At 40.7% G+C, this 13,979-nt stretch overlaps 1 protein-coding gene across 1 annotated transcript in view; it reads left to right on the top strand.

Annotated features, from left to right (window-relative positions):
- The window catches only part of CHN2 (chimerin 2), a 338,827-nt gene that overhangs the window by 302,592 nt on the left and 22,256 nt on the right, over nucleotides 1-13,979 (top strand). The window contains exon 8 of the mRNA XM_055590490.1: nucleotides 13,417-13,501. Within this exon, the coding sequence (XP_055446465.1) occupies nucleotides 13,417-13,501 (85 nt within the window). The remainder of the gene's footprint in view (nucleotides 1-13,416; nucleotides 13,502-13,979) is intronic.

Genomic DNA, 13,979 nt, shown 5'->3' with positions numbered 1-13,979 from the left:
TCCTCATGTGGTCAGAGGATCTGGCCGTGCCAGCTACCTGGGATCTTGCACATGTGCCCAGGTTTATTCTTGCTGTCCCAGCTTCCTGTGTGGTGCCTCTCAAAAGTGGCCTTGTCTGGATTTAAGTTAAACAGTTGCCCGCCTTACCCTTTTCTGTCCCCACAGACGAGGCTGCACCAGCAGCATCCTATGCCCATGGTACACTGTGCCTATATGCGTGCTCAAGCAGCACACAGCTTCTAAACACACCTCCCACTGCTAAGACCCTGGGCGCCAGGATGAGAAGGTCAGGAGGCTGAGAGTGTGTCCTAGTGCCACGGCTGGGACACCCGTCTAGGATGTGGCAGCATCACCGCCTTCCTGTTTGGGTTTTGTGGCTCCTTGATGGTTTCTCTCTCTGTCCTCAGTTTCCACATTTTCATCAGTGGAGTGATCATTTGCTTTGGAACTAGTCACTTTTGTTTCCCATATGCAAGCCCCACTTTTCCTCATCCTTGCTGACTCCATAAAATGTGCCAGCCCTCTCGCCCCAGTATTTTGCCTGCGCTGTGTTCTCTTGGGTGTGCGGCGGCCCTTCGACTGTCCTGGTCCCGCTTCTGTTGGATTTTGCACCTGCGCTTTGTCACAGGCAGACAGTGGCTTCAGAAACAGTTGTGAGTTTTGTTTCTTTTGTTTTATAATCAGAAAAGGCTGTTTTGGCAGAAACAAGTCTGGAAGGAACAATTCAAAGGGAAGGCAAGCTTCATCACCTTGAATGTAAAACAAGGAACTCAACATGAGATTTAATAAGTAGGCTTGGAAATACTAGACTTTATGAAGAAAATATGGCTTCTGCTCCAAGAGGGCTATGAAGCTGCATCATTTTAATCTACTTCCTAGGGCTTCCCTGATGGCTCAGTTGGTAAAGAATTCGCCTGCAATGCAGGAGACCCCGGTTCAATTCCTGGGTTGGGAAGATCCCCTGAAGAAGGGAAAGGCTACCTGCTCCAGTATTCTGGCCTGGAGAATTCCATGGACTGTGTAGTCCATGGGGTCACAAAAAGTTGACATGACTGAGCAACTTTTACTTTCAATCTACTTCCTACAATTGTCCGGCCATTATAATTTTTAGAACCCCTGGATACCATCTTAAGTGAAATAGGCAAATCTCACAGAGCCCCCAGGGACTGTTTAGAACTAGGCAAGGAGGAAGCAGGAACTAGGGATATACCTGGGCTCAGTGTCTCTGCCCCCTCCTTCCCTCCCTTCCTTCCTTTCTCTCCTTCTCCCTTCCCATCCCTTCATTGCTTTCTACTCTGGATATCAGCTTCATTATTCTCTCCCTGCACAAAAACATCTTAGTCTATATGGTCTGCACAGTATGGCTGATGATAAGTCTCTGGTATATGTATTACAAAGACCAACCACAAAATCCCAATTCTAAATTTCCATAGAGAAATAATCAGACTAGCCTGACTTGGACCAAGTGTCTGCTTTGCTCAGGTAACTTTGGCCATGGAGGTCAAACCCCCCACCCCCATGTAAATACATGAATGCGGCTATAGGATGTCTGGAGGATGTGTGGTATCCAGGTTATATGTGAAAGAAAGGAATCCTTTCAGGTAGAGGGCCTGGAGGTGTCAGCTATAATCCTTTCCTCCTTGTTTTGAAGAATTCCACTTCAAGTTTCCTAACAAAGTCCAACTCTTTCCATTGGGTTCTACTTGAAGGAAGTCATAAAGCTGTCCTGAGCCTCGATGTTATTATTTAATATTATTATCTGACAGCCTAGGTGCTCTGCAGCACAAGTTAGCCTTGTCACCTATACTTTTGGTTCCATCTTTTGTGAAGTATACCCATTGCTGTTGTGCCATTTTGAAGCTATTAATATGACTAGCCTTCAGCGAACCTGCAAAGTAAATGAGGTTTGTGTCTGGCAAACTCTCCACCCTTTACCCCTGGATGAGTTCTTGCCTGCCTCCTGTTGTTCCTGTCTACCGAGTCACTTCATGGAACCACCCTGTTAAGACCTACCAGGCTTAGTTTCTAGATCTTAGCTTCTCCTTCCCCAGTTCATCGCCAGGCTTTGCATTCTACAAATAGGCTACACATTATGATTCATTTGCAATAGCACCTGTCAAACCAACCTGATAGGTTGCATGGAAACCCTTTCTTCTGTGAGTCACCAAGATTTACTATTACTTTACAGGTAGTAGATGCTTGGTTTTAAAAGGGCTTGTTCTTGAAAATGACAGCTTATTTAATCTAGTAATCTGTTTTTATTTATTTTTTATTTTTTAAGTATATATTTTATTTTGAAGTCTTTATTGAATTTTTGTTACAATATTACTTCTGATTTATGTTTTGGATTTTTGGCTATGAGGCATGTGGTATTGAACCTGCACCCCTTGCATTGGAAGATGAAGTCTTAACCACTGGTCTACCAGGAAAGTGCCAGTAGTCATGTTTTAAATAGTCCTTTTGAGACCAGCAGCATAATGCCTTTTCCCAATGGAATTTCATTCATGGGATTTTGACCAAGTTGAGGAAAAAGTTTTTGGACAAGGTTCTCACATAGGTGAGTGCTCTCTCTGACTGGCAGAGTCTAACTTAAACCTTATCTTATACCTCCTTGACATGATTTTATGTAAATATTGGGATACTATCATTGTAAATCCTTTATAAACCAGCAGAGCCTGCTTCAAAGAAAATAGTCTTTGACAGCAAACCCAACAGAGACTCCTTGCTTAGGCCCCACACCAGGGAAGTGACTTGGCCAAGATGTTCTACTATTTTAAATTATTTATTAACAAGTCTGGTCCATATAAAATGCTTGGTTGTTATTAATTTTACATTGAGTTTGTTTTATGCCAAGAAAGTATCATTCAAAGAGACTATTCTAAATGACTAAATGTTCTAAGAAGAGGTAACTATTTAGACACTTTTTTTTTTTTTAATTCAGCAAATACAGACTGAGGGCCAAGTATGTGCCAGGCACTGCCAGGTATCAGAAAGATGGTGGTGATGTAAGAATGTGAGCTCTTTCTTTGCTAGGTGGTTCTCAAACAAGGCAGTGGTGCTCCCAGGGGACATCTGGCAGTGTCTGGAGACATTTCTCATTCTTATGACTGGAGTCTAGCAGAAGCCAGAGATGCTGCTAAACATCCTACAAGGGCCAGGACAGTCCCCACCACAAAGGGTTATTGGCCCCAATTTCAGCAGTGCCAAGGCTGAACAAAACTTGCAATCAACAATGGGGGACCTGGTAGGCTTTGAGCAGAAAAGCCTCAAAGGATGTGGGTGCAGATGTCTTCATCAACCCGCGAGGAAGTCAGCAGGCACAAGGATATCTCACCATATCAATGGGGAGACTCCCCAAAAGCTTTGTGGCAACAATCAATGTTTTAGAATTGAAAATCCTGTTTTAAATGTATTAGAACAGCTGCTGAATGGGTGCATCTGGGGGCTCAGTGGTGGAGAAACCCAGCTGTCCCCCTGCATCTGCTCAGCTAGCCTTGCAGGAAAACCAAGTCTTTGGTCACAGCCCCAGTGATTCCCCTTGGCTATTTTCCTGCATCTGAAAAGGTTCACTTCAAGGCCAGTATTTCATCTGATAGTGCAAGAAGGAAAAGTCCAAAGTTTCACCTAATTTCTCATACAAGTTCAGTGTCACATGATGATTGGAAATGCAGTCGATTATAGGAAAAACCCTCGGCTGAGAGTGGGAGGCAAGTGCTGCTGACCATCTGGGTAACCATGGACAAGCTGCCTGTCCTCCAGCCCCAGGGACTCTGGGGCAAAAGCTCAACTAGAAGAGCCCCAGGTCCACAGACTTGTAGCCAGAAGTGACTTTAGTCTCCCAGCCCCCTCTTCTGTGCATATAAAGCAGTTAAGAAAAAACTGCCTTTGATCCATGAGTCCTTTTCAAATAAAAGTATAAGAATAAAGTTATAAGTAAGAAAAATGACAAACTGAGGTGACATGGTTTTAGTCTGTACCCACAACTCTCTATTAGGGTTCCTTTGTCCCCAAGAGCATATGTGGCACTATCTGGAGACATCTGTGGTTGGTCCAACTGAGGGGTTGCTACTGGCATCTGTTAGGTAAAGGCCAGGGATGCTGTTGACCACCCTACAGTACATGAAGACTTACCAGCCCCAAATGTCAATAGAGCCAAGGTTGAGAGACCCTGATGTGTACTGATAAGGAAAAGCAAAATTTCTCAACTGTAGCACATCAAGCATAGCCCTTTCTGTTTCTTACGGTCTAGATCTGGGCTGAGCTGGTTATACACTTGGGCGGTGTCTACACTGACCCATCAAAACAGACTTGTTATAAAATCACCAGGGAATCCTGTTTTCCAGATTCAGCAGATATGAGGCAAATAACATCCTGCTCATTGAGAAAGAGCCAAGCTGGGGGATACTCACTAAACGCCTGAGATTTTTCTTGACAACTCTCCTTGCTCTTGTTTTTACTGGGTGGCTATTCCTGGGCTATTTGTCAAACAGACCTTATCTCCTATAATATCATCTTTTTCTGTTTGGTGTGGTTTTTGAATTCCAGGCAGACCAGGCCTAGTATAATAGTCTTGGACAGACATTCTTCCTGTCTGGGGTATTTTCTTCCTGTCTAGGGTATTTTAGTTACTGCCCTAAAGTTTGCAAAATATTCTTTTTTTTTTTTCTGAAAAGATATTCTTGAAAATCAATATCATTCAGAGAATGGAAAAAGCTGATCACTGACTTTTCAAGATATGGGACATTTCAATGGGAGAATAAAAATCATAATTCAATCCCAAATTAGAGGAGTCCAGAGCGCGTACTCTCAGCATTTACGTATAGCCTACTGTCTAGAGATTGTTCTTGTGAACCCAAAAGAAAACTGAACAATCTATCCGCCATGAAAATAAACAGCCCATCACAAAGAGGAAATTAGGCAGTGGGCCTAAAATAATGTTTAACTAACTTTACATTCCCTTCTGTCGCCATTTTGCTGATTTCTGGGGAATGTGTATTTGTGGGGACAATAAATAGAGCTATTTGCCATTCAGAAGTGCCTGCCTGCATTTGTTTGGCTGACGAAATGGGACAGAAGGCAGTGGGGGTACATCATTGATGGGAAAGGATGTTGTTGAATAATTATTTTTTAAACATGGCAAAAATTTTAGAAAATCTATGATTAGCGTGTCCTGGACTTCCTGAAGCATTCAGTCAACTAGTTTCCATCTTGTCAATGGACTGTAAACACTATATAATAGCTACTCTCCCAATTCCTAAATATTGCATTTTTATTTTTACCCTAAGGTGTGTAGTTATTTCCCATGTGATTTCTTCAACTACGGGAGGTGTTCCAGATAGGAATTTTTCACTCCCTTTTTTTTTCTTGCATGACCTACAAGAAAAGAATGCCTTTAAAAAGTCCAACTCACCTTCATTGGCCTTTAGTTGTGCTGTTTCCTCTTCCTGGAATGTTCTCCCCAAGTTATCTGCCTCCCCAGTCAACATCATCAGTGTCCCATCAGCCCAGTCTCATGAACTCCTATCCATCCTCCAAAACCCAATTCAAATATCATTTTCCCCAGCCTTCTCAGGAAGAATTTATTACTCTCGCATAGTATACTACCACAAGATACTTATATATGTTGCCTGATTATTCTTGTAGGTGAAATCCTTGGGTGCAGGAAGGTCTCTGTTCCTCTGATCTATTTTTACTTTGTATTTCTGAGGACTAGTACAGTACCAGGTTCAAAGTAGGCAATCAGCAGTGAAGTATCAAATAAATGAGTGAATAATGAGTGGGTGAATAGGTGGATGAACTGGGAAATAGTTCCTCTTTCTGACATCCTTCCCCTACTAATATGTAACGCCATTTCTGAGAAATACCAAGTCTCCATATATGTGTAATTTGGTTTCTGTCATTTCCTCTCTGTTCCACCGGTTTGTTTATACTGCATGATGCTGCATGGTCTTTTACTTTTTTTAACTATAGAAGTCTCGAAATATAGTTGAATATATTTTCTTACATTCTTTTACTTATTCAAAATTATGATGGCTATTTCTTTCTGTTCTATTCTTCCATGTGGGTTGTAAGGGTCATCTTGTCAATTTGGGGGAAAGCATTATGAAGACTTTGTTGAAACTTAATTGGATTTAAAGATTCATTTGGAAAATAATTGATATATTTATAGTATTGAGCATTGTCGTACATGAATATAGAATATCTCCTTACTTATGTAATTAATTTAATTATTATTATTTTAGATTATTCCTGATGCTGTGAATGGAGTCTTTTAATTTTTATGATTTAACAAAATGAGTAACTGCTGATATGTACTGATTTCTTGCTATTGCTCTTATATTAAGTAAACTTGATAGCTTTGTTCTTTCTTCCCATTACATATGGTGTATTTCTTTGTCTCGTTTTAGTACGCTGGCTAAAATTCAGCAGGATAATGCCCAAGAGAAGCTTTTATAGCATGCAGCCTTATCTTTCTGCTGACTCTTAAGGAAATTATTCTGATGTTTTATCTTTCAATGTGATCTTTGTCATGTACATATCATAGACATCTTTAATCAACCATTTTTAGAAGTTCCCTCTTTTCCTAGTATGCCAAGTGCTATTACTATGAACAGGTATTGAATTTTGTTAACTGTTGATATTCTAATTTTTAAAATGATTTTTTGTTTTCTCTGTCTTGTTATTCTTCTGAATTCTAATAATACATCAACTACCTTAAATCCCTGAAATAAGCCCTCCCTTGGTCATGACATTTAAACATAATGCTACATTCAGTAGGATTTTTAAAGGATTTTTACATTTATGTTCATAATTGAATAGATGTATAATTTTACTTTTATGTGTCATGCTTGTATGGTTTTTGAATCAAGATTAGCTTCATTAAGTGAACTGTGGAACTTTTTTTTTTTCCTCTGTAATAGTCTTGGCTAGAAATTGTTTTTTTAAAAGTTAGTTAAATCTAACAAGATTATTTGGAATCAGTGGCTATTAAATTATTTAATAGGTATAAGTGAATTTAGGTTTTTATATTATTTTGAGTCATTTTTGATAATTTATATTCTCTAATAAATTATCCATTTCACATAGCTTTTAATTTTGTGGGTAGAAAGTTCTCAAGGTTTTGTTTTACATCATTACAGCATCGGCAATTATGTCCTCCCCTTTATTGTTTGTGCCTTTTATCTTGATCAACTCCCTAAGGTTTGGCTATTTTGTAAAACTTTAAAAAAATCACCTTTTAGTTTTTTTAATCCTTTTGAAAATTTTTCGTTCTATTTCATTATATTCTACAATAACTTTTTTGTTTCTTTGTTTTACTGTTTGACTCTTCCATGTCATTTTTTTCAACCTGTTTTTAAGTCCTCTGAAATTAGTCATCTTGTTATTGTTTTTATGGAGAGGCTTGATTATATTGGCCCATGTTTTCCAGTTTTCTTGCTTACTGTGGCTTCTTCAGTACTCTAGCCTGGAAAATCCCATGGACGGAGGAGCCTGGTGGGCTGCAGTCCATGGGGTCGCTGGGAGTCGGACACGACTGAGCGACTTCACTTTCACTTTTCACGTTCATGCATTGGAGGAGGAAATGGCAACCCACTCCAGTGTTCTTGCCTGGAGAATCCCAGGGACGGGGGAGCCTGGTGGGCTGCCGTCTATGGGGTCGCACAGAGTCGGGCACGACTGAAGCGACTCAGCAGCAGCAGCAGTGGCTTCTTGAACCCTGTCCTTTCCCCTAGGTTCAATGTGCTTCTTACAGAATAATATAATCCCTGGGTATATCTTTGAATGAGGATCTGTGAGTGGAAACTCTTGGCATTTGTCTGAAAATATCTTTATTTCACCCTTGCTTTTGAATGGTAATTGGCTGTGTATAGAAGTTAGGTTGACAATAATTTTCTCTGAGGACTTTGATGAAATGACCCTGTAATTTACTTTTCTCTTTTTGCTGAGGAGAATTCTGTTTTCATCCTAATTACTGTCCTTTCACAGGTAACCTGTTTTTGAGGATTTTGCTTGTTTAGTGTTCTGCACTTCCACTCTCATTTGTATAGGTCTAAATTATTTTTTATTCATCAGCTTTGAGACTCAGTTAGGTTTTTTTAACCTGAAGATTTTGTGTCTCTTAGGAATTCTGGAATGATCTCAACTGTTTCTCTTTTTGAATGTTGCTTATATATATGCCCTTAATCCTGTCATCTCTCAGCTTTTCAGGATCATCGCTCTTTTGCTTCTTTCCTTTCTGCATCTCCAATCTCTTCTACCTATCATATCAATCTCATTGACAAATTAATATATCCAAATGTCTCCCAAAGTCAAGTGGGCCTTAGGAAGCATCACTAAGAACAAAGCTAATGGAGATGATGGATTACCAGTTGAGCTATTTCAAATCCTATAAGATGATGCTGTGAAAGTGCTGCACTCAATATGCCAGCAAATTTGGAAAACTCAGCAGTGGCCAACAGGACTGGAAAAGGTCAGTTTTCATTCCAATCCCAAACAAAGGCAATGCCAAAGAATGCTCAAGCTACCACACGATTGCACTCATCTCACACACTAGCGAAGTAATGCTCAAAATTCTCCAAGCCAGGCTTCAACAGTACATGAACCGTGAACTTCCGGATGTTCAAGCTGAATTTCGAAAAGGCAGAGGAACCAGAGATCAAATTGCCTACATCTGTTGGATCATAGAAAAAGCAAGAAAGTTCCAGAAAAACATTTACTTCTGCTTTATTGACTATGCCAAAGCCTTTGACTGTGGATCACAACAAACTGTGGAAAATTCTTAAAGAGTTGGGAATACCAGACCACCTCACCTGCCTCCTGAGAACTCTGTATGCAGGTCAAGAAGCAACAGTTAGAACTGGACATGGAACAACAGACTGGTTCCAAATTGGGAAAGGAGTATGTCAAGGCTGTACATTTGTTACCCTGCTTATTTAACATATGCAGAGTACATCATAAGAAATGCCGGACTGGATAAAGCACAAGCTGGAATCAAGATTGCTGGGAGAAATATCAATAACCTCAGATATGCAGATGACCCCACCCTTATGGCAGAAAGTGAAGAAGAACTAAAGCACCTCTTGATGAAAGTGAAAGAGGAGAGCGAAAATGTTGGCTTAAAACTCAACAGTCAGAAAATTAAGATCGTTGCATCTGGTCCCATCACTTCATGGCAAATAGATAGGGAACAATGGAAACAGTGAGAAACTTAATTTTGGGGTGCTCCAAAATCACTGCACATGGTGACTTCAGTGCTCCTTGGAAGAAAAGTTATGACCAACCTAGATAGCATATTAAAAAGCAGAGACATTACTTTGCCAACAAAGGTCTGTGTAGTCAAAGCTATGGTTTTTCCTGTAGTCATGTATGGATATGAGAGTTGGATTACAAAGAAAGCTGAGTACCAAAGAACAGATGCTTTTGAACTGTGGTGTTGGAGAAGACTCTTGAGAGTCCCTTGTCAGCAAGGAGATCTAACCAGTCTATCCTAAAGAAAATCAGTCCTGAATATTCATTGGTACTACTGATGCTGAAGCTGAAACTCAAATACTTTGGTGACCTGAGGCGAAGAACTGACTCTTTTGAAAAGACCCTGATGCTGGGAAAGATTGAAGGTGGAAGGTGAAAGAGACAACAGAGGATGAGATGGTTGGATGGCATCACTGACTCGATGGACATGAGTTTGAGTAAGCTCAGGGAATTAGTGATGGACAGGGAAGCCTGTTGTGCTGCAGTCCATGGGATTGCAAAGAGTTGGACATGACTGAGTGACTGAACTGAACGTCTCCCATCTTTTATTTTTAAAAAGTCCTCCCAGGGCCCATTCTTTACCTCCCTGGAGCTCTCTTGCTGCTCTGCTGGACATCACAGCCAAACTTCTTGATGAATTTGCCTCTACACTTCTCTCCTTCCATGCCTCCCAGTTATCCTCCCAGTTCCCTCAAGAATGACTTCTGCCCTCAGTGATCCAGAGACTTCTTTTGTCAAGGTTGCCAGTGACTTCCATGTGTCTGAGTCACAGTTGAACCCCCAATTACTGGACCTCTTTCCTGCATTCAACCTGGAATTGGCCACTCCTTCCCTAAAACACACTTCATCTCTTGACTTCTAAACCACTTTACTCTCTTGGTTCTCTCCAAATGCTGGTGCGCCAAGGGCTTGGGATTGGGCTCTATTTTCTTCATTTTCTACTATCTCTAAGAGGTTTTATTTTCCCTATTCACACAATTTTACATATCATATATTTGTCAAGGATGGCCAAATGTAGACCTCCTCCTCCTCCTGTGAGCTATTGAATTCGGTGTAAATTCCTGCTTAATTCTATCATTTGGAATCTCAGCAGCATTTAACCTTTCACTGGTCAAAACTGAAGGTTTTAATTTCTCCCAAAAGAATGTCTTCCATATCTCAGCAAGTGGCATCACTATCTGCCTGCTTTCTAAAATGAGAATCTAGGAGTCATTCTTGATTACCCTCTCCTTCAAAGACCCACGTCTATTCTACAATCAAGTCCTTTAAATGCTAACTTCAAAACAGATCTCAAATCCATCCACTTCCCATCTCTACCTCCAACATCCTGGTCATGGCCTCTATCGTTCCTCAACTGAACACTACCACCTAGTTGCTGAATCGTTTCTACTATTAATACTCTCCCTTCCATTTTCAACACAGTGGTCAGAAAATCTTTTTTAAAAAAGTCATCGTCCTACTTGAAGTCCTCCAGGAACTTGCTGTTGTACTTGATCACAACCAAACCCACACTCGTTAATCAAGCCTTCGAGGTTCCTACTCTCAGCCTCATCCCAGACCCTCTCCCCCGCACTCTGGTGTTCTGGCCACCCTGACTTTCTAACTCTTCAGTAACACTAAGCTTTTTTGCTCCTGTAGGGCCTCCATAGATTCCTTCTGCCAGAAATGCTCCCTTCAAAGCCCCCAGCAGACTGGCTTCTCTTCCTTCAAGCAATTTGAGGTCACCCTTTGAAAAGAGGACTTCCTGACTGTCTTGGATAACACGGAGGCCTTTCCTAAATCTCTCTAGTAGCAGCCTCATTTTTTCTTTTATAATCTTTTCCACGCCTTTTTTTTTCTTTTCTTTCTTTTTGAGATATATTATTTTACATATTATTTTATCAACCTTGCAATTTCAACAGTATATGAGCAATCATCTTTGTTGCCTTAATTAACCAGCAGGAGTCCCTCACCTCCAGGATCTAATGCCTGATGATCTGAGGTGAAGCTGACATAATAATAATAGAAATAAAGTGCACAATAAGTGTAACACACTTAAGTCATCCTGGAACCATCCCCTGTGAGTCTGTGGAACCATCCCCTGTGAGTCTGTGGAAACATTGTCTTCCACGAAACTGGTCCCTGGTGCCAAAAAGGACTGGTGCTTTAGAGCATCTCTACTAAAATATTAAGAAGCCTTTGATTGCTTAATTTGTAAACTGTTCCGCTTTCAGTAGGACACTTTCCTGAGGAATTCTTTTAGAACCACGTTTCATGTGAGTGGGCCTCTCGATGAATCGTGTGTTTTGGCTCCGAGAGAATGCAAGCGCTCCCTCAGATAGAGTCTCTGCTTTCCAACAAGGGGTGCTTTGTCATATCTTGGTGTCATTTCCTTGCAGCACTATTCTCCATTTTAGTCAAAACAATTCTGAGAGGTTTTTCTTTTCCCCTATCATGTTTCAAAGCAGAAATAGTATAATGGGGGAGAGTTTGCATGTGATAAACTGCAATACCAAAAAACTATTATAACATAGTTTTATTGCATAAAACCATGGTCAGAAGTTTCTCTTTTTGATTGGCTAATTGATCACTTTCTCTGCCCTGACAAATCTGTAAGTGCCATTAGGAGGGAACCAAATCTGTTTTGTCGCTATATATACAACCAATTACTAGCATATGTAAATAAATGGAGATCTGCAAGTGATGCTCTTTTTTTCTGAAGTAGAGCTCTGATGAGCATCTTTGCAAATTGTGACTGTAGTTGTTATCTTGACTATATAGGCCTGTTCAGGCCTCCCAGTCTCTAAAAAAAATAATAATAATATTGTCTGCATGTCTTTTATTTGTTAATACAGGTTTAAAACTTTGAAAATCCTTATAGAAACCATACAGTCTCATGATATTTTAATTTTGTAAAAAATTCCAAACCTCTTCACGTTGATATATGCGCCCCCAGATAGACTGCCTGTGATGGTTTCTGGCTCAGCCACAGCTGCATTTGCTTTCAAGGCATCCCCTGACTCTGTTTCTTGATGCTTACTGGTGCCAGAGAACATATATTTTTGTTTTGTTCTGTTTTTGTTTTAAATCATGACTTAATATATAGTCCTGTCACAGGAGGTTGTACATAAATAATTAGAAATAAGACCATCTTTACATCATGATTTTTTCAAAATATTTAACAACTGAGTTGGGCATCAACCAGTGAGACTGACACTCTGGCCAATCGGCAGGAACTTTCAACTTACACACTCAGAAGCTACATGGGGTGGCCTTCATTTTCAAAGTCAACTCCCTCCTTTGTTTTGTTTTGCTCTAACTACACCATGTGGCATGCGATATCTTAGTTCCCTGACCAGGAATCGAACCTATGCCTCTTGCATTGCAAACACAGAGTCATAACCACTGAACCACCAGGGAAGTCTCCTCTACCTTTTTTTTAAAAAACTTTTCTTGTTGTTGTTGTTCAATTACTATGTTGTGTCTGACTCTGTGACCTCATGAACTGCAGCACACTAGGCTTCCCTGTCCTTCACTAACTCCTGGAGTTTGCTCAAACTCATGTCCATTGAGTCAGTGATGCCATCCGACCATCTTCTGGAAGTGAATTAAAGCCTTTGAACCTTGTAATTATCCTATGCATGCATGCGTGCTAAATCGCTTCTGACTCTTTGCAACCCTCTGGACTGGACGGTAGCCTGCCAGGCTCCTCTGTCCGTGGAATTTTCCAGGCAAGAATACTGGAGTAGGTTGCCATTTCCTACTTCACTGGATAGGACAACTTTGGTCAAAAGGCCACTGTAACTGCGTCCTGCCTTCCAGAATTTGCTGAACTAAATGCAGGTTATAGCGACTGGCTCAGGCTATCTTCCGTTTATCCATGTAGTTCTTTTTTAGGGGTAGTGAGTGTCTCGTTCCTTTGCTGATGGCATGGCCCTGTAATTTTACCATTTCTCCACATTCCTTTTTGGCTCTAGCTTAGGGCATGAGGCTCAGTGGAGAATTTTCAGAAATCAAAGTGCATCTGTTTTCTCCAGGTCTGTTGCAACTCAACATCACTGGAAAGAAAAAGCCCAGCGAGGGATGCTTACTCCCACACAGGCATTTGTTTCTTGGTGTCATTCATGTCCAAGGCCACCTGCCTCCAAGTGACTGCATTTTCTGACACTTCTTCGTTTTGGCTTACAGGTCCACACGTTCCGAGGCCCGCACTGGTGTGAATATTGTGCCAACTTCATGTGGGGGCTCATTGCCCAAGGGGTCCGGTGCTCAGGTAGGCATGGAACTTCCTTTCTCCTTTTCCATTTACAGAAAGTGTCATCGTGGTTTCATGGAGGACATCTTTTCAGAGCTTGGAAATAGGCTCAGATTAGCTCAAAAGTCTAGCTTTCTGGAAGACTCAAGTCATCTCTGTGCTTAATGGAGAAACTGTTCTAGGTGTTTGCTAGAATGATAAGGAATATCTCACATTTATGCAAGAAAAGAAAAAAAAATCCAAGCAAGTCTATTTTCTTAGGCATCTACCTGCCACCCAAAATAGGTAGTTGTCCTTAAAAGAAAAAGAAACTTGATTCCAATGGAGTTGCATAGGTAGAAAAGTCACAGTCCTTTCCCATCCCTGCTTTACTACAAAAAGCGGGGCATAAAAATAATAATATAAGTGAACAATTACTCCATACCAAGCACTGAGCTAACACTTTCTATTCATCATATCATTTAGTCTTACCAACAAACCTTGTGTGATCAGTTGT

The sequence above is a fragment of the Bubalus kerabau genome, chromosome 8 (genome assembly GCF_029407905.1).
Source record: "Bubalus kerabau isolate K-KA32 ecotype Philippines breed swamp buffalo chromosome 8, PCC_UOA_SB_1v2, whole genome shotgun sequence".
Lineage (NCBI taxonomy): Eukaryota > Metazoa > Chordata > Mammalia > Artiodactyla > Bovidae > Bubalus > Bubalus kerabau.
Note: the sequence above shows the minus strand (reverse complement) of the source record. Positions and strands in the feature narration are given on the sequence as shown.